Source organism: Notolepis coatsorum, assembly GCF_963971535.1.
Source record: "Notolepis coatsorum genome assembly, chromosome: 2".
Taxonomy (NCBI): domain Eukaryota; kingdom Metazoa; phylum Chordata; class Actinopteri; order Aulopiformes; family Paralepididae; genus Notolepis; species Notolepis coatsorum.
The window spans coordinates 55,877,642-55,899,480 of record NC_140166.1 but is presented as its reverse complement, the minus strand read 5'-3'; the positions used below and the strand labels follow the sequence as shown (position 1 = coordinate 55,899,480).

Below are 21,839 nucleotides of genomic sequence, written 5' to 3'. Positions count from 1 at the left end.
GCACCTACGGTACAAGGACCGTGGAACTGTGTTTTGGGGGCCAGCGGTTCACATGGGACTGCATCACGGCCGACATTTCGTTCCCACTGCTCGGGGCAGATTTCCTGGGTGCACACGGTCTCCTCGTGGACATTAGACATGGCCGCCTAATAAACGCACAGACACAGGCTTCGTTGGCATGTGTCCGCGATGAGGCGACATACGGCGGCCTTCTTACAGCTTTCACCGACCACGGACCCCTCACGTTTTCTGAGTCAAAGGTAGCGGAGCCATGGTCGGCACGACAAGAGCTCACGTACGATTCCGAGTGCGCCGCGAGACACGTCGCCGAGAGGCCCAACGTCGTCATCGGAGCTGTACAGCTGGACCTCGACTACGTCCACAGGGGCTCGGAACAGGCCTCCGACCACGACATCCAGGCCCTCGGGACTGCAGATTCCAGTCTACGCCTGGAGGACGTCGCGATTGGTCACTCGGGTCCGACGCTGCTGAGTGACCTGTCCACCGGACACCCTAGCCCACAGGCCCCTGAGGACTGGCGAAGGCTCGCCTTTGAAGTGGGGTACAACCACCACAAGGTTGAACCCGCCCACGTAGACATTTCCCAGCCCTTAGAGCTGGCCCTCTCCCCCCGCCGAGGCCGTCCGCCGCTACCCGCCAACGACGGAGCCGCCGTTGGCCTCGTCGACGTCTGTGCCCCCGGGTGTCGGGGAGGACACGGGCGCTTGCGCCGCCCCTACCTCCCCGCCCCTGGCTTTCCGCACTCACCGTGGCCGGTTCATGCCCCCGGGCGCCGTGGAGGGCGCAATCGCTTGCACCGCGCCCCGGGTTGTCCGCTCACGCCGCGGCCGGGTCGTTGTCTCTCCCCGCCGTGGAGATTTTGACCATGGTTGAATTCTGGGGGGGCTTGTGTAGTGATTGTTAATTGTACATAATTCACCCACGGAACTATTGTTAGGAACAAGAGTTCCGCCCGAACATTATAGGAGGTGGCACTTCCTGCCACCACGGGTCAGTCGACTGCACGCAACGTAGCAGTAGCATGTTGTATTTGTGTACCCAATAAATGCTGTTCGCTCTACCTCGAGCTACCGTCTCCGTCTCCCATCTCTCGGCACTACAATGTGAATGAATGAATGAATGAATGAAAACTGAATGAATGAATGAAAACTTTATTTTAACAGATTGCAGAATGGGTACAATACAGTACGGCTCAATACATACAATTGTTAAGGGGATGCAGACCTGAGAAAGACGTTTGTCTTGTTTCCATCAGGGTCCCCCATTTTCAATTCATATAGAATGTCATGTATGTCCTGATGAATTGAAAATGGGGGACCCTGATGTAAACAAGACGAAAGTCTTTCTCTGGTCTGCATCCCCTTAACAATTGTGTGTATTGAGCTGTACTGTATTGCACCCATTCTGCAATCTGTTAATAAAGTTTTCAATCAATCAATCAATCAATCAATCAATAGCTAGCGACATGCTAACAAAACTTCTGTTCAGGACATAACAAAGATTCATATAAATAAATTAGCTAGCAATACTACTAACTAGTTTTAGACAACCGCAGACCTGACGGTCCAGTGGTGTTGACGGCAGTTCGGCGTGTGTCATGTGAAAATATGATGTACAGTTGAGCTGTTTTAAAGAGTCCTATGATTAGCTGCTGTTAGCAGAGAGGCTAGCTAGTGTGACGTCATGTTAACTTCTTCTTGTGGTGGCCGTTCGGCAGACTAGGCACCCGTCGGCGTGTTACTGCCTCTCAGCGGTAGATCTGAGTAATGCACTCTTCAACTCCAGAATCATTTGTCATTTAGATTAGATTAATATATTGTCATCATACAGCACAAGTACAGTACAACGAAAATAACAACCAGAATGCAAATCTAACAGTAAAGTGCAATAGTAATAGTAAGTACTACTGAGTAATACAGAGGTGTAGTATGTAATGTACAGAGTTGTAGTATTAATATGTACAGTGATACAGGTATAAAGACACTGGTAGTAAGTCATACTGGCCAGCAGCGTAACTAGTAAGAGTAGGTAAGAGATATGTACAGATATAGATATGGTAACTAACTAGTAAGAGTAGGTAAGGGATATGTACAGATATAGATATAGTAACTAGTAGGTAAGGGATATGTACACAGATATAGATATAGTAACTAGTAAGAGTAGGCCGTAAGGGATATGTACAGATATAGATATAGTAACTAGTAAGAGTAGGTAAGGGATATGTACAGATATAGATATAGTAACTAGTAAGAGTAGGTAAGGGATATGTACAGATATAGATATAGTAACTAGTAAGAGTAAGAGATATGTACAGATATAGATATAGTAACTAGTAAGAGTAGGTAAGAGATATGTACAGATATAGATATAGTAACTAGTAAGAGTAGGCAAGGGATATGTACAGATATAGATATAGTAACTAGTAAGAGTAGGTAAGAGATATGTACACAGATATAGATATAGTAACAACTAGTAAGAGTAGGTAAGGGATATAGATATAGTAACTAGTAAGATTAGGTAAGGGATATAGATATAGTAACAACTAGTAAGAGTAGATAAGGGATATGTACAGATATAGTAACTATATATAGTAGATAGATATAGTAATATAGTAACATATATTGATGCTATTTGAAATGTGTGGGGCGACAGTGGCTCAGGAGGTAGAGCAGTCGTCTGGCAATCCGGAGGTTCGATTCCCGCTCCTCCCGGGCAGCGTGTCGATGTGTCCTTGAGCAAGACACTTAACCCCTAATTGCTCCCGATGAGCAGGTTGGCACCTTGCATGGTTGCGTCCGCCGTCGGTGTGTGAATGTGTGAGTGTGTGAGTGAACGGGTGAATGTGAGTAACTTTGGATAAAAGCACTATATAAAAAAGCAGCCATTTACCATGTGTTTTTTTTATTTTATTTTTTTTAATCTTTTTCCTCCGTTTTTCTCCCATCCCAATCTTAGTCGTTATGCCAATTCCCAATCCCCTTCCTGGTCGCTGCGCACTCTACCCCCCACAGTCGGTCTTGGAGAGTGGAGACTATCACGTGCTTCCTCCAACACACGTCTAGCCAATCAACCGCATCTTTTCACCTGGCAGCGCGGACTCTCACTGAGAGGGTGTAACGTGTAGAAGGATCACACTACCCCCCTTAGATCCTTTCCTCGCTGTGCAGGCGCCCCGACCGAACTGTAGGAGTCGCTGTTTACAACGACCAGGACCCACCCACCAGCTTTCCCACCCCTAACACTGCCAATTGTGTTAGTATGAACGACCAGCCAAGCTGGTAGCAATGCCGAGAGCTGGGCTCGAACCCAGCATCTCCTGCACTAGTGGCGAGCGCCTTGCCCACTGCGCCACTTAGCCGCCCTACCATGTGTTGTTTTGTAATATCCTACTGACGTTAGCAACATGTTATTTAGAACCAAACCATCCGGATTCCATAGAATTTCAGAAGAATGCAAGTTAAACAGGAAGTGATGTGCAAGTTAAACAGGAAGTGATGTGCAAGGTAAACAGGAAGTTATGTGTTCTTTGTATGAATGCTTTGTCCAATGTGTAGCTAACGCATTAAACAAACATGTCTGAACAGATGGTGGAGGTAAACGGTACACAACCCCCCCCCTCCCAGTGAGCTGTGGTGTTCCACAAGGAAGCATATTAGGACTGTTCCTAATTTATGCAAATTACATGTCATCAGCTTGTAACTGCAACTTGTTCTTGTTCTTGTTCGTGGACGACTCAGCCCTGCTGGTCTCTGACAAGAACAAGTTCTGTATCGTTAGTGGCTTAGCTTGGCATCACTACTGCATTATCTCGCGTACGTGCACGCGTACTGAATAAACCACAAATGTACCTCTAATACCAGTATTAGTCTGACCACACCCCTCATCAGCTTACCTTCATAAGCAGGTGTGTGGTCACCTGCTCTCCTCCTTCTCGCTTTCACCACAAGGAAGAAGTGCCTCGGTAGATCCCCACACTTGACACCATGATGGAAGAAATTGGATTGGGAACAGCTTGGGAAACAAGGATACGTTGACATCATATCTTTATTTTCTCTCTCACTATTTTCGAGAAAATACGGCGATATTGTCTTCGTACTGGAGTGTCTAGAAGATGATGATCATTCTAAAAACCCTCCACCGGTTTTCGTATTGGGAGCACGCCGCTGCATGCTTCTCAACTGCAGTTCCTTGCTGTGTTTGTTGGGGTGAAACCTGTCAGGCCACAGCTGAACTGTCGGACATGCCGCTGTTGTGAGAGGCGGTGCGTTCCAGGTTGGGTGAGTAGTGTTTGCTGGCGGGCTCCACTTGTCTGTTAGTGCTATGGGGGCTACTTGACAAAGTTTATGGAAACCGGCCCCAGGCTAGGGTCCTTTGTTTAGCCGCCTAGGCGACAGAAGGCCTTGGTCTGGAGACCATTATAGTTTTAACTAGTGGGCCGCAACCATTGACACTGGTGATCCCTGTGTGTTCTGGACGAGTGGATTCTCTCTGTCACCGTGTTAAGGCCCCATCTTTCATATCCAAATGAGAGTATTCCTTCACGAGGGGATATGTGCATGTAATGTGCGATAGCGGCAGATTCATGTTCAAAGTCAGCTATACAGGCCAGTTGGTACTGTGCTGATTCCGCCGGATGTGGTAAAGTCACCGTTGTGAAGCGGTGTTGACGTCTTGTTTTCTCTTTTCTCTTAAAAAGTGAGGAGAGGTTCAGAACGGCGGCCTGTCTGGGTGAGTGTTATGTCATTGTTTACATGTTCATAGCTTACGGTTAGCCAGTCAGCTGTTAACTGCTGCGTTAGCCTGCTGGATCGCTGCATGGCCTGCTTGAGGCCTACTATTAGCCAGTCAGCTGTTAGCTGCGGGGCTAGCATGTCGTGGTCGCTAGGTAACGTTAGCTTGCTGCTATGGCCATGGCTGGCGCGGGGTAGCTTAGCTTCTCGCGCGCCGCCGGGAGCTCGCTTCTGATCGCCGTTAGCTTGATGCTATTCTGTTGAACGTGCTTTGATTTTAACATGTTTTACACTCTTGACCGCGACGTCATCCTTGACAGGGGATGTTTCGTCGACCCTGCCCTGAGCCTGGACGGGGATTGCGTCAACAAAGAGGACTGTAGCGACTGGTTGGAGCGGCGACGCTGCCCGGATCGAACAACACAGGACGGCTGTGTTCTACGGTGTCTTGTGACTGCACTTCGCTGATCTGCGTTCCGGGTAGGAACGGGGTTGACCAGACCTCATAACACGTCTTCTGGTTTTACTTTGCTAAAAACGGTGTTTTTTCCCAAAACGTGTGTTGTTGCAATGCATTTAGGGTACGTTGCGGGTTATGTGTGAGCTGTTTTTGTCACTGGCAGTTAGCTTCTCCGTGCAGATCGTGATGTATTGATCTGGTTGTTGTGTGAGAAACATCATGGTGTTTATGTGTACCGTGTACTCACTACTAAGGCAACTAACCTATGAAGCTATGCTTGGTGACAAGTGAGTAAAAGAATGTTCTTTCTCAGACTGTAATGACAATGAACAGTGTGTTCACACATTAACAGGTTTTCCTGTTTTAACTGGCCGTATTGAGGGTAAAATAGGAGGATTGTGTTTTCCCCCCCGGTTCCCTGGGGACTTTATCACCTCCTATCAGACATGTTGTGCATTAATTGTGTCTTTTGTGTGGTAGGGATACGATGTAACTCTTAGCTTGATTGCTGAGGTTGTGCTAAATCTGCTGGAGAAACTTATTTCCTAAAGGGAAATTGGTTTGGTTGCTGTCATGTGTGCTTAGCAAGGCCTGTGGTCGATACTAATCAAGAATGATGTATTCTCTCATTGTGAAAAAAACTGCGTTCCTCTGTTGAGTGTTTTTGCCATTTTTTGTAGGTGATGATGGGTTGTGTGTGTCATGTGACCTACAACTGGGTTGTACTGGCCACAGAAGCACATGTGTATGTTGGACCGGGGTTCTTAGAGCCCTCTCTATTCTGTGTTTTTCCTTAGTAAAAATCAGATAGCAGGTTAGCTCATGCGCTGTGTGGAGCTGTGAAATGCTTCATAGAGCTGACTATGACTGTGTCATATTCTCTTTTTGTCGTTACGTCGTATCATGGGTGTGGGGTCGTAAAGGGGTGAACTGGTAACCTTTCCTCTCCCCATTGTTCTGTCGGTCAGGGGTACACCCCCTGTCCTTCAAGGTTCCCGTCACGTGGCGGTTCGGCACGTTACGGGGGGGGGGGGGGGGGGGGGGGAGGGAGTTCCTGGTCCCACGGCCTGGTATATTGGGCGTGTGCACCGCAGGAATTCCCCCGCCATAGAGTACGTCACCGTGCGCGTCTCTGTTGGTAGGACTTCCGTGTGCTGTTCAGGTCCATGTGATGGATCTGTTTTCAGGGGGGGTGGTCAGGGCTCCTCCTCACCAAGCGCCTATTCAGGCCTTCTGTGAGTTCGGACTCCTTCTTCCATGTGAGGAAGCCTCCATCAGAGTACAGAGCCTTCCTCCTCAGATTGTCAAAGTGAGTGGACCCTCTAGAAGGGTCCTTTTCTATTGTATGTATATTCGATTCAATTCGTTTATTGAGTGTGTATGGGTTCAGTGCCTCTTCCCCGGAGGCCCTAAAACCAGTTTTTTACATGGCTCAAGGTGCAATATATTCTTTTCAATCTGTACAGCTCGCGTGGGAAGTCTCTCTGGGGATCCTCGTCTCTTTCCTATGGGAGGGTGGTGGGATGTAAAAATGTGAAAATTTTTTACCCCGGCTGTGTAGACTGGGATACATACTGTTGATGCTTCCTTCTTTCTATTCCAGAAGTGTTGGAGTTAGGGAGTGTCACACCCCTCTTGTCGTTCCCCTGGGCGCCTTGGGGATTCAATGACAGGTCTAAATAGCCTGTTCATTGATGGGGGTGTGTCCCGACGCACGTATAGTGCTAGCTCGCTGTAAACAGGCGATTGGCTGGCACGCCTTGGTTGCTTGTGGTTGAAACAGCGTTTTTATAAAGCAACTGAGATGGGGGTTTTTCCTCTTCCGACGACCACATCCCATGACCTGGGTGGGTTGTCGACGGATTCTCGTTCATGTCTGGGGGATGATGACGGGATGGATCTGAACATATGTAGTGGGGTCTCACGCCCTTGGGGTGGGCCACCAGGCGCGGTTCGTCCGAACGTCTGGGTGGCGCCTTCTTTTCATGTTAAGATCAACACGCATATCTGCCCTTCTCCTGGAGTAGGCATGTCGGCGTGGTTAGGGCACGGGACTGGTTCTGGTCACGCTGGTCCAGATCAGTTGAACCCGTTGTCCGCCGGGGATGCAGATCTGCTGTTCTGGTACCCTGAGGGACTTGGGCTTTTTTCAGGGGGAAAAATGCCAGGTCGGTCTGGGTGTCACAGGGTTAAGCGCTATGGAGACCCTGGTTGGGTATGTTTTTGCTCAGCACTGTCGTCATGGCTTACAGCCATGCCATTCTGTACGCGCTCGATCTCGTCGGATCTCGGCCACTACACAGGTTGGTCCTGGTTAGTACTTGGTTGGGAGACCGCCGGGGAATACCAGGTACGGTGTGCTTAGGGGCTGGTTCTCCATTATTTTTCGCTCCTCTCTCACGCATGGCGAAGAGGGGCCTGTGGGGGTGGTTTTTTTGACCTCCTCTGGTGACCCTGTGCTTCCCGTACCGCCAGGCCCGGTCCGAAGTGATGTTTGCGACCTGTAGGCCTGGGTTAACCCTTTTTGGAAACTGAAACACTTGTACTGCGGTATAGCCGGTGTATGCCCGCAGGTGTGTTTTGGAGTTTTTTCTTGAGGGGTTATAGGAACAACCACCGCATTGGGTAACACCGAGGTGGTTGATTCCCTGGTGTGTTGGAGCAGTGTCAACTCCCGGGTTCACCGTTTGAGGGTGCCCCTGCACGTTCATGACGTCTGCCAATCGTGTCAGCCTTCTCTGCCTCGACCCCTCTGGGTGGGGGTTTTTAAATGGAGGCTTGGCATGCAACACCGCCAGCTTACGCTCCTTCCGCCGGGGCGGCTGTGTTCAGCTGTCCCCTCTGGCGCCTGTCTCGTCCGCAGTCTCCAGGCTAGGGTTAACAGCCTGTTGCCTGGTTTTTCCCCGGTGCGCTGCCTGCTTCCGTTGGTTAACCTTTTTGTGTGCTTACGGCCATGCTGACTGCCTGTTCTGCAGGGTCAGTGTGCCAGGCGGTGTACTATTGGGGGGACGGGGCCCGCTCGGCTTACGGCCATACCAACCTGAACACGCCCGATCTCGTCCGATCTCGGAAGCTAAGCAGGTTCTGGCCTGGTTAGTACTTGGATGGGATTCCGCCTGGGAATACCAGGTGCAGTAACTGAGGGGCCTTTGTCCGAATACGCTGGCGATGTGGGGGGCGGGGCACTACGTGCCCACCTGGTGGGGTCTTGATGCTGGCATCATGGACTTCTCCGGGCCCCCATTCCAGGGAGTCCAGTCCTTTTGGTGGGTCTGGGTCTTCCTTCGCGCTCCGCTGCTACGGCCTTGCCACGGGGTTGGGTTTGCCCTTGGCCCCGTGATTCTGGGGGCAGTAACGAGGTTGTTCCTCCGTTCGTTCCCGGGTGGCATGCGGGTTGTGCGTGTGTGTAGTCGTGGGGTCAAGCCACGGTCTGCTCACCCTGTGCGTTAAGTTGCTTGAGTGCCTCTTCGCACGGTCGGGTCCGTCGCCTTCCCGTGAAGCCTCTAATAGGGGGGATACCCTCCATTAGGGGGGGTCGGGGGGGCTCGGCCCTCCCTGTTCTGATGGTTTTGGGGGGCTGTCAGCGGGGTGTATTTGTCAGCCAAGTGGCTCCGCTTGGCCTCCCTTGTGCAGTAGTGATGCCAAGCTAAGCCACTAACGATACAGAACGATAGGTTATGACTATAACCAAGTTCTGTTAGTTAGGGGCGATGCTTGGCATCAGACGGCCGCTGCAGCCCTTGTCCTCACCTTGTGGTGAAAGCTTGGGAAGGAGGAGAGCAGGTGACCACACACCTGCTTATGAAGGTAAGCTGATGAGGGGTGTGGTCAGACTAATACTGGTATTAGAGGTACATTTGTGGTTTATTCAGTACGCGTGCACGTACGCGAGATAGTGCAGTAGTGATGCCAAGCATCGCCCCTAACTAACAGAACTTGGTTATAGTCATAACCTATCGTTACAGGTTGAAAAAGCCCTCAGCTCAGAACTCGGCAGAATCTGCACCTGGCTCGCTGATAACAAACTATCATTACACATGGGCAAAACAGAGTCCATTCTCTTCGGTTCAAATAACAAACTCAGCAAGACCGACGGCTTCTCTACATTTACATTTACATTTAGTCATTTAGCTGACGCTTTTATCCAAAGCGACTTACAAGTTCTGTACGATAAGCCATCAGGAAGGGCACAACTCTATCAGCTGAGTAACAATGTTCATCAAAGTGTTGAGTGCTACAGTGTAGGTTAGTTTATTAGGACAAGTGCATGACAGTATGGTTAGTTAGGGTTAGATAATATTTTTTTTTTCTTTTCTTTTTTTAATTCAGATAATGGTTGAAGAAGTGCGTCTTTAGTCGACGGCGAAAGATTGGACGTGTTTCGGCTGTCCTAACTGGGGTCGGTAGTTCATTCCACCATTGTGGGGCAAGGATTGAGAATAGGCGACTTCTCTTTGATGACCCTCCCGGAGCTTGGATAGGAGTAGGTCTGAGGCGGCCAGAAGATGCAGAGCGTAGGGGTCTTGAGGGTGTGTAGTTAGAGACCATTGACCGGAGGTAGGCGGGAGCAGTTCCCTTTGCCGCACGGTATGCTAGGTCGAGGGCCTTGAAGCGGATTCGTGCAGCAATGGGTTCTCTGTTACAGTGGGTGACAATATTGTCACAAGGAAAGACGATATTACCTACCTGGGTTCCATCCTAGAGGCAAATCTTTCCTGTGACAAAATGGCAACCAATGTAATTGATTGATTGATTGAACATTTTATTAACAGATTGCAGAATGGGTACAATACAGTACGGCTCAATACAGGGGATGCAGACCAGAGAAAGACTTTCATCTTGTTTACATCAGGGTCCCCCATTTTCAATTCATAATGACATTTATGACACACACAACATACAGATATATATCATGACATTTAAGACATACATGACATACAGATACAGTACTGTTACATTTATGACATACAAGATATACAAATATACAGCAGTTTAACAGATTCTAAGAAACTATATACATTCGAGGAGGAGGAAACTGTACATTGGGGGGGGGGGGGGGGGGGGTGGAATTTGACGGGGGCCAGTTTCGAATTGCAGCTCTTGTAGGTGTAACGGGGAAGCCCGTGAGTCTATCCACAGTCACAGAAACAGGGGTGTTGACAAGTGACTGTGGCATTACGGGCTGGTAAGTTAAACTCACTTCCTCATAACAGGGTTAACAGGCGCATAGGTACGGTAGTTAGGAGTGAATTCACTTGGCCTGTGTCGTCGCCCGCGGTGCGGGAGCCCCCTGTTCGACTCCCCCTCGGGACATTAACATTTAACATCAACACAACGCAGACCAATATGATCCGTCACATAGGTGCTCTTTGAGGGCGGGGTTTTGAAGGTGGGTAGGAATTCACATTCAATCAAAAAAGTCAACCAACGAACTCGATTCTTGTACCGGATCTCCTCTCTGGTAAACAAGAATACCCTGAAGACTCTGGCAGGAGCACTCATTCAAGGGTACTTGCCCTTCATGGTACCAAAGCACCTCAAAGGCACTAAAAACAAGATTACAAACATCACAAAACAAACTGGTCAGACTACTGCTTGACCTTACTCCTAGAACCCACCTCACCCCTGCCCACTTTGACTACCTAGGATGGCTTAGAGTATCTTCTTTTCTGTCTATTAATCAGAGTTTCCAACACCAGGGTCTATATGACAGGCGTTGTACTCTTAAACAGTACTGTATTATTTGTAGATCTGGTATGTCATAAATGTCTGGATGTAACAGTACTGTCTACCTGTATGTCATGTATGTCACGTATGTCATAAATGTCATGATGAATTGAAAATGGGGGGCCCTGATGTAAACAAGACGAAAGTCTTTCTCTGGTTTGCATCCCCTTAACAATTGTGTGTATTGAGCCGTACTGTATTGTACCCATTCTGCAATATTTTAATAAAATGTTCAATCAATCAATCAATCAATCAATCCTCACACATATGTATATATTCTCTCCCCACCGTATGTATATTTATCTCCCACACCCACCCCCTCCTAATGTACAGTCTCCTCCCCATCATATGTATATACTCTCTGTCAGGATCTATGGGTAACAGTACTGTATATTTGCATATCATATAAGTCACAAATGTAACAGTACTATATGTCATGTATGTCCCTATGTCATAAATGTTTGATTGATTGATTGAAAAGTTTATTAACAGATTGCAGAATGGGTACAGTACAGTACAGCTCAATACACACAATTGTTAAGAGGATGCAGACCTGAGAAAGACTTTCGTCTTGTTTCCATCAGGGTCCCCCATTTTCAATTCATCATATGACACACATGACATACAGATAGACAGTACTGCTACATCTATACATTTATGACATACCAGATTTTCAAATACAGTACTGTTTGTGATACTAAAAAAATCCAGAAGAAGAGTATATACATTTGACATAGAAACTGTGTATTGGGGGAGGTTGGGTAGGTGGGGTGGGGCTGTACATTGGAGGTGGGGGGGGGGGGGTTGGGTAGGGGGGGGGGACACTGTACATTGGAATACTGACATACATTTGACATGGAAACTGTACATTGGAGGAGGTTGGGTAGGTGGGGTGGGGTTGGGTGGGGCTGTACATTGGAATACTGACAAAGCCATGCTTGGTCTTTATTGTACAACTGGGTTAGGACATTTGTAGGGGCCAGTTTTGAATTGCAGTCTCCCGTAGGTGTTCTTTGAGAGTGTTTTTGAAGGTGGGTAGTGATTTACATTCCTTTACAGCTTTGGGTAGGGCGTTCCACATTGTTGTGGCATAATTGCGAAACGTGTTTAGTCCCTTGTTTGAGCCGAATCTGGGTTTTACATGATTTGTGGAGCTCCCTCTGGTGTTGTGATCGTGGTATTCACTGACCTTTGGGAAGTATTTTGACATGTACATGGGTACCTTGGTCGTGTATGATGTCATGATGATGTCATGTATGTCATAATGTCACTATGAATTGAAAATGGGGGACCCTGATGTAAACAAGACGAAAGTCTTTCTCTGGTCTGCATCCCCTTAACAATTGTATGTATTGAGCTGTACTGTATTGTACCCATTCTGCAATCTGTTAAATAAAGTTTTCATTAATTCATTAATTCATTCACAGCGCGGACCCAAAGCTGTAAAGGAATGTGAATCACTACCCACTTTCAAAAACACTCTCAAAAAACACCTAAGGGAGACTGCAACTCGAAACTGGCCCCTGTAAATGTCCGAACACAACCCCCTCCAATGTACAGTAAATTACCAAGTATGGTCTTGTCAATAATCCAATGTACAGTGTTTGTTTGTACAGGTGTACAGTGTCCCCCACCCACCCCTCCTACCCAACCCCCCCCCCACTCCTATCCACCCCCCACCCCCCACCCACCCACCTCCAATGTACAGTCCCCCCCCACCCCCACCTACCCAATCCAATGTACAGTTTCTACGTCTAATGTATATACTCTTTTCTTTCTGGACTCTTTTTGTATCACAAACAGTACTGTAATTGCAAATCTGGTATGTCATAAATGTATAGATGTAGCAGTACTGTCTATCGGTATGTCATGTATGTTACGATGAATTGAAAATGGGGGACCCTGATGTAAACAAGACGAAAGTCTCTCTGGTCTGCATCCCCTTAACAATTGTATGTATTGAGCTGTACTGTACTGTACCCATTCTGCAATCTGTTAATAAAGTTTTCAATCAATTCAATCAAAACCTCACAGCGTTGCTCTCCAGCTCTGCAGCTGGACCCTACTCGGCCTGGGACGTTTTTGATTAATTTCACCACATGGTGGCGCTATTCCATTTCCCACAAAATGAGTCTGATCATGATGGCGTTTGAAAAAGTGTTGTTACTTTGTAACATCCTCAGATTCAGATTCCTTTATTGTCACGTCATTCAGTACTTTGTTGTGGTTCCTCAACCATAGCAGCATCCAATAATATAAATAAAATAAAAGTAGCATAGAATAAGATTTAAAAAAGGACTAAAATAAAGATGACTATACAGTTGTAAAAAGTGTGCAGTGCAGATAACAGGATATATATTATACAAATGTAAATAACAAAAGGCTATATGTACAGTTCCAACTAGACAAAAAACAGTATGCTGTGTGATGTGCAATGTGTAAATTATTTGCAGTGTTAACATTGTTATCAATATGAAAGTGATATGTAAAACAATTAGGTCCTTATGTGGCAATTTAAAGTTCTCAAAGACACTTCCTACCCTTTCTAAGCCATTCACTTAGTTCTCACTAAACCTCATGTGTGATCTAGTGACCATCATGTGTTTGATTGATTGATTGAAAACTTTATTAACAGATTGCAGAATGGGTACAGTACAGTATAATACATACAATTGTTAAGGGGATGCAGACCAGAGAAAGACTTTCGTCTTGTTTACATCAGGGTCCCCCCTTTTCAATTCATCATAACATATATGACATACAGGTAGACAGTACTGCTACATCTATCTATACATTTATGACATACCAGATTTGCAAATACAGTACTGTTTGTGATACGAAAAGAGTCCAGAAAAGAGAGTATATACATTTGACATAGAAACTGTACATTGGAGGTGGTTGGGTGGGTGGGTGGGGGGGCGGGGGGGGGGGGGGGGGGTGGAGGTTGGGTAGGAGGGGTGGGTGGGGGACACTACAACTGAACAAGCAACTGTCACGACTGTGACGGTTGTATGAAGACAGTTGGGGCCAAACCATCACCAGATCGTGGTAAAAAGGTGTGATTGTAGAACTCGAGGCGTTTCGGGGAAATACCCTTCTGTCAGTCTAGTCAGCAAATCTAGTTGTAATAGATCTGTATACTCAAACATGATCAACATAAACATACCTTTTACAATTCTAAAATTCAACAAATACAATATCAGTGTTACTCTTCATATAACTCTGTATGATAGCAGGTACAATAATGCTGTATATTCCATATATATTTATTCTTACCGTATATATATTTATTCACATGTCTGTACATACCTGCATATAATCCTTTTAACATCTGTAGATACTATTTCTGTACATATCCCTTACTGTACTCTTACTAGTTACGCTGCTGGTCAGTATGATTTACTACCATTGTGTCTTTATACCTGTATCACTGTACATATTAATACCACTCTGTACATACATCTGATTAGCATTGTTACTCAGTAGTACTAATTTATATATTTTATATGCCGTTTAATCACCTGTACATTGTATATTACTGTTGCACTTTACTGTTACATTTGGACTCTGGTTGGATGCCAAACCTCTTTTCATTGTACTGTACTTGTGCTGTATGACGACAATACATTTTAATCTAATCTAATCTAATATTAAGAACTCACTCACCTGTTGTCTAGTGTTAGTTATTATATTAAGAGCTCAGTCAATCAACTAGACTAGAGTATGAAGACACGTATCCATTTCTATTTATGGTGTGTAGTTACTACTTTGATTACATTTATCACAGATTCAGACTGGGCCTTTAGAGTCATCAAAACCCACAACATAATGTAGGCTACTGTAATAGTTCCACTTCAAAATATATTTGTGAAACATACCAAACATTGACGTTACATTCATTAGCGTTCACATCATGTGGGGTAAAGGCAGGTAGCTCGGCAGCTAATTTACTTTTGCTGGTCTGAAATAGAAAAGGATGGCAAACATTCTCATCAATTGACTTAAATGTTACGTTAAACAAACTTCTAAACAAACCCAGAGTTTCCTAATTGGAGACAACTCGGCGGCTGTGAAAGATTTCCATGCTGAATAAGGGAGAAAAAAAACGAGGCTTCAATTCATAATTAAATAAATAAAATATATTTATTTCTTTAATGTGGTTTTACATATTTGCATTGCGGAAGTGAGTGTTTGGCATAATTAACAACAGTGTATTGCAGTCTAATCAGAAGTATATAATCATAACAGTGATTTTAATGATGAGATTTAAACAAAATAGTAAAGCAAATAAAAAGTACAGTAAGTTAGTTTATTTATGAAATATTGCTCAGGACCTTTACATGATACAAGACATGATGGCATCACGATAAATCAGTGTGAGAAATACAGCACTAAGGACACGTCTCCACAACATCCTCTAATATGATTTAACATGATTTTAACACGACTGATGCTCATTAGCAAAATAAAATTCACTAGACACCTCGTTTCCCTGGTAACATATGATGATCTAACGAATACTTGTAACACAACTGCTCACATCCCATAATGTACATGATAATCCCTACGCTGTAGAAACGTCACTACTAAAGAGAATAGTACAAAGCTTAGTAAGAACCAAGCAGTCCTGTTTACACGTCTGACCAGTGATGACGAGGCTGGCGGGCCCCTGTTGACAGTGGTGTGTCCACACCGGGTCTGACCAGTGATGACGAGGCTGGCGGGCCTGTTGACAGTGGTGTGTCCACACCGGGTCTGACCAGTGATGACGAGGCTGGCGGGCCTGTTGACAGTGGTGTGTCCACACCGGGTCTGACCAGTGATGATGAGGCTGGCGGGCCTGTTGACAGTGGTGTGTCCACACCGGGTCTGACCAGTGATGACGAGGCTGGCGGGCCTGTTGACAGTGGTGTGTCCACACCAGGTCTGACCAGTGATGACGAGGCTGGCGGGCCTGTTGACAGTGGTGTGTCCACACCGGGTCTGACCAGTGATGACGAGGCTGGCGGGCCTGTTGACAGTGGTGTGTCCACACCGGGTCTGACCAGTGATGACGAGGCTGGCGAGCCCCTGTTGACAGTGGTGTGTCCACACCGGGTCTGACCAGTGATGATGAGGCTGGCGAGCCCCTGTTGACAGTGGTGTGTCCACACCGGGTCTGACCAGTGATGATGAGGCTGGCGGGCCCCTGTTGACAGTGGTGTGTCCACACCGGGTCTGACCAGTGATGACGAGGCTGGCGAGCCCCTGTTGACAGTGGTGTGTCCACACCGGGTGTGACCAGTGATGATGAGGCTGGCGGGCCCCTGTTGACAGTGGTGTGTCCACACCGGGTCTGACCAGTGATGACGAGGCTGGCGGGCCTGTTGACAGTGGTGTGTCCACACCGGGTCTGACCAGTGATGACGAGGCTGGCGAGCCCCTGTTGACAGTGGTGTGTCCACACCGGGTCTGACCAGTGATGACGAGGCTGGCAAGCCCCTGTTGACAGTGGTGTGTCCACACCGGGTCTGACCAGTGATGACGAGGCTGGCGAGCCCCTGTTGACAGTGGTGTGTCCACACCGGGTCTGACCAGTGATGACGAGGCTGGCGAGCCCCTGTTGACAGTGGTGTGTCCACACCGGGTCTGACCAGTGATGACGAGGCTGGCGAGCCCCTGTTGACAGTGGTGTGTCCACACCGGGTCTGACCAGTGATGACGAGGCTGGCGAGCCCCTGTTGACAGTGGTGTGTCCACACCGGGTCTGACCAGTGATGACGAGGCTGGCGGGCCTGTTGACAGTGGTGTGTCCACACCGGGTCTGACCAGTGATGATGAGGCTGGCGAGCCCCTGTTGACAGTGGTGTGTCCACACCGGGTCTGACCAGTGATGACGAGGCTGGCGGGCCTGTTGACAGTGGTGTGTCCACACCGGGTCTGACCAGTGATGATGAGGCTGGCGGGCCTGTTGACAGTGGTGTGTCCACACCGGGTCTGATCAGTGCTGACGAGGCTGGCGAGCCCCTGTTTACAGTGGTGTGTCCACACCGGGTCTGACCAGTGATGACGAGGCTGGCGGGCCTGTTGACAGTGGTGTGTCCACACCGGGTCTGACCAGTGATGACGAGGCCGGCGAGCCCCTGTTGACAGTGGTGTGTCCACACTGGGCGCGGCGCCGTGTTTGCTAAGATATGTAGCTCCTGTAGCGAGAGCCAGCCGCCCATCGTCTGCGAAACAGCTTCTCCTTATATTAGCTCCTAACTCTCTATGTGGCAGAGCGGCGTGGGGAACTATTATAAGCGCCTACATTTAGCAATGTTAGACAAGTCTTAATTACTGTCTGGAATTTAATTATTTATTCTATCCGAACACATTTAGAACAAATGGGACTCATCCCGTTATGGAATTTACTATGTTATTTTTTACAAATTTTTACTGACGTTATTTGGGCCTTAACTCATTCCAACCGCTGAGCGGAAAACCCGAGATTTCTCGGGTTTTGATCCTTTTCTTTTTTTCGATTTTCCCATTCTAAACACTCGCACCTCCCTGGCACCGCTGCCTACGTTAAAATTGCAATGACGATCAAATCCTGACAGGTGGCAGTATCACCTACCTTTTGAACTGGGTCTTTAAAGTGTCTCTCAGTGCCTCTGGCTGCAGGAATCCCCTCCCCCTTAAAGTGAAGCAGCACACAGCCATCTGTCGGAGATGTGCTCGCCTGAAACCTATTGTTTTCCGTATTCTAGCCAGGCCCAATGCACACCAGTAATGACGATCGCGATGGGATTATTCATTTTGGAGTACCTTCTTACAAAGGTAAGGTCTATCTTACCGAACCTAAAATATGCTTTGTGTATTGATCACAGCGTCGTAATTTACCAAACCTAAAACATGCTTTTGGTAACGATTGCAGCTTCATAAAACTACCCCCCCCCCCCCCCCCCCTTGATGACTTTGTGAAGACACTTCTATATGGTATATACCTTTGATTTGGAAATAATATAGGTTTCAGGCGAGCAACCTGAACGATTTGCGCATATGCATATAACGCGTCATATCTCGCGATCTAGAAAATGAGACTGGATTATTTTGAAACGGGGCGATGTTTAGCGTGGAATAGCGCACAAACGCAAGTATGTAGAAATTAACTGGTTTGTCAGTGTTGGACTATAAATAGTGCCTGTCAAATGAGCCATACTATTGTCTCCATAGCTATAATATAGAATATACGATGGGTCCGCAAACATCGTGAAAATGGTCAATAACGCTGGCGCCAGGGAGTAAAGATGGGAAAACAGCGTGGCAGTCAATGAGTTAAAGGTGCTGTAAGTGGTAATTTGTTCAAATAAATTGTTTACATGTTAAAATAATAGCTCTACATTCTGACTGTCATCACTGATATAGAGTGTCCAATCAGGAGGGAGAACTCCACACTGCAAAAATTTGATAACAAAAATAAGAAATAAAAACGATGTGCTTGAAACAAGTAAAATAATCTGCCAGTGCAGTAAGCAAATCTGGTTCAGCAAGATTCCTTGTCAGGGTTCTCTCTCCTGATTGGATAAAGTTGGAAGAGATACCAGGAAATTTACTTTGTGTTTACTGAGTGGAGGGACTGGGAGACCCATGTTACTGACCAGACACTCTATATCAGTGATGTCTGTTTACTGCAGAGTGGAGGGACTGGGAGACCCATGTTACTGACCAGACACTCTATATCAGTGATGACTGTTTACTGCAGAGTGGAGGGACTGGGAGACCCATGTTACTGACCAGACACTCAAAATCAGTGATGACTGTTTACTGCAGAGTGGAGGGACTGGGAGACCCATGTTACTGACCAGACACTCTATATCAGTGATGGCTGTTTACTGCAGAGTGGAGGGACTGGGAGACCCATGTTACTGACCAGACACTATATCAGTGATGGCTGTTGGAATGTAGAGCTATTTAACACTTATTTTAACAAAGAAATACCACTTACAGCACCTTTAACAAGAGCATTAAATAGCATAGAATGTTATTCATCTCTCTTGACTTTATGCTATTTGTTGATTTATTTATCTTTTGTCCAAGAGTAATTTATGCGTTACTCGAACCTTCAGGAAGTGGACCCGAATGTCATCCGTTGATATTTGACACAGTGTTATGTTGTAATAACCTGATGGAGTCCATCTTACATCACCTGATGGAGTCCATCTTACAATCACCTGATGGAGTCCATCTTACAATCACCTGATGGAGTCCATCTTACAATCACCTGATGGAGTCCATCTTACAATCACCTGATGGAGTCCATCTTACATCCTACAATCACAGCAGGATGTACTGAAATAACATGATATCACAATCATTAGCAAGAAATGCAGAATTACAACATTTGGATGTTAGTCAAAACCCTCAACAAAAACTAATGTTTCATTCGGAGCAAAATATGAAATAAAATGCAGACCGATTTTGAGGCAATTTAGCAACAACAAGGGGGTAAATATAATCAAAAACGATTTCCCCGTCGTTTGAATTCCACTGCTACGCACATTTGAAGAATAAAATCATTTTGCAACGTTTTTAGATAAAATATCCAAAATAAATGCATTTTGAGTTCCTTTTTACAGCACAAGTAAATATTAAGAAAAGGTTGAATACATTGAGCGACTGAAGACGCCTCCGGTCCGATACTGCTCTCTGTGGACGCGTCTTCAAGAGACGTGAAGCCGGATCTGAGCAGAAAGCAACATGGATCCAACAGCACGTCGATACGGTCGGTGTCGCAGCTCATGGAGTCGTGAGTTGGAATCAGGTATAAAACAACATGAACAACAACATATAGAGATATTAACGAGCACTTTGATCTGGAACGCTGCTCAAGACTCCGGCGATACAGGAACTGGGAATAATGTCAAATGAACACTCCCTCTTCCCAGACTATTAGAAATACTTACTTTATTTGATTAAAATATCTATATCTGTATCAAAAAGCACTTGGTTCCATTTTGACATAATAGCATAAATACATATCAAAATAACGACGTTAAGATACTTTGGCCATGGGGGGGCAGTGGTCAGCAGATGATGCGAGTTTTGCCAGATGTCATATTACTTAGCGTGGCAATAAAAACACGTCCGTATCGGCTCAGATATCTAATCAGATGTAACCCGTTGCTCGGGTTATAGCGAGGGGGATCTGAAACAGACTAACATGCACACTTCTTCCCCTCCTCTGGGCTCTGGGAGAGGTCCGGGTTGGCGCTCCCGTTGGCCCGCACAGTGCCGTCGGGGATCCAGGACTTGTCCACGCAGCGCTCCATCCTCTTCATGATGAGCTCCAGCAGGGCGCCCACCGCCTCCTCCACCCGGTGCCCCTTGGCCGCGCTCGTCTCGAAGTACGGGACTCTGTGAGGAAAGACACGGTTGGTGTTCAGTCACACGTTTACTAGGTGACGCCTCACGGTTCTCAACTCAGTGACTATTACTGCTACTGTTACTACTGTTACTACTACTACTGTTACTACTGTTACTACTACTACTGTTACTACTGCTACTGTTACTACTGTTACTACTACTGTTACTACTGTTACTGCTACTGTTACTACTGTTACTACTACTGTTACTACTGTTACTGCTACTGTTACTACTGTTACTACTGTTACTGCTACTGTTACTACTACTGTTACTACTACTGTTACTACTGTTACTGTTACTACTGCTGTTACTACTACTGTTACTACTGTTACTACTACTGTTACTACTGTTACTACTGTTACTGCTACTGTTACTACTGTTACTACTACTGTTACTACTACTGTTACTACTGTTACTACTGTTACTACTGTTACTGTAACTGAGGGGTACAATTCCCTGACTGTATTGATAAGTATGGTATCATTAAACCACTACCGCTTTATGTACTTTAATTACTGGCCATACAGTACACAATATATGAATATGATGAACACTTCCCACAATGAAATCGGTTCCAGTCAAAGGTATTAATCAAGTATTTAATGGAGCAAAAGGTACATAGGATACTTTACATTATTCTTTGAATGCACTTGTAAGGCAAAGGAGTATGCGTAGGCAAATCAATAACGAATGTCCATTCTCTGGTTACGCAGGAGGTAATTATACAACCTGAATCTTAGGGAATTATATCTATGGTACACTAGTAATAGCGGGAGATACTGGAAGGGGTTCCCACTGGTTGTAAGCCAGCAGGGGGGGTAGAAGATCCGTCGGTAGTAGGACGTCTGGTCAACGATGACTAGGGAGACTTCAGGTACAGAAGCCGGTGCAGTAGCCTCTTGATCCACAGACGAATACAGCTTGGTTCTCTTGTAGACTGTAGCTCCACAGGGAAGAAAGCTAGTCGGCCTCAGGCTCTCTGGGCGCCGACTCGACTTGACTCCTCTCGGGGTAAATCCAACACGTGCAGGCGTCGGCGATTATCCGCTCCATAAATCACAGGACCAAAGCAAATATATTCCAGCCGCAAAGGGCTATGTAGTCGTCGGGTAGATTAATCCAGTGTACATGTCCATACGGCTCTCGTCTAGGTCTCCTCGGGTGAAAGCGCCATGTGGTCGGCCCAGCCTGGATAAGAACTCTAGCTAATACGAGGAAGCGTTGGAGATGCTGGTCACTGTAGAATTATAACCGCACGATACACTATACACAAATAGACTATTAAAGACTTAATAGAAATATGTCGCACTCGACGGTATAGCGCCAAACTCTGACAATTCAGTTACTAATTCGCACGCGGTCTCGATGCTCTATTCTGAGGCCAAACAGGCCATACTTCACCGCACGTTGTATCGTGGGTGAGGCTTCAACTTATCGGTAACATGCTAAGGAAGGTAAGGATACGGAGGTAAGGGGCAAGAAGGCTTCTATATTCACCTGCGCCGTATTTATAC

At 46.5% G+C, this 21,839-nt stretch overlaps 2 protein-coding genes across 4 annotated transcripts in view; both read right to left on the bottom strand.

The window, feature by feature from the left end:
• vrk3 (VRK serine/threonine kinase 3) overlaps positions 1-1,705 on the bottom strand; it is a 60,467-nt gene extending 58,762 nt beyond the window's left edge. Inside the window, exon 1 of the mRNA XM_084307707.1 lies at positions 1,579-1,705. The gene's annotated coding sequence lies outside the window, so the exon portion shown is untranslated. The remainder of the gene's footprint in view (positions 1-1,578) is intronic.
• Positions 1,706-17,882: 16,177 nt separating this feature from the next.
• The window catches only part of rab27a (RAB27A, member RAS oncogene family), a 79,353-nt gene continuing 75,396 nt past the window's right edge, over positions 17,883-21,839 (bottom strand). For all 3 annotated transcript variants that reach the window (XM_084307272.1, XM_084307271.1, XM_084307273.1), the window contains exon 6: positions 17,883-20,316. In XM_084307272.1, the coding sequence (XP_084163398.1) occupies positions 20,118-20,316 (199 nt within the window). In that variant the 3' untranslated portion in view covers positions 17,883-20,117. The remainder of the gene's footprint in view (positions 20,317-21,839) is intronic.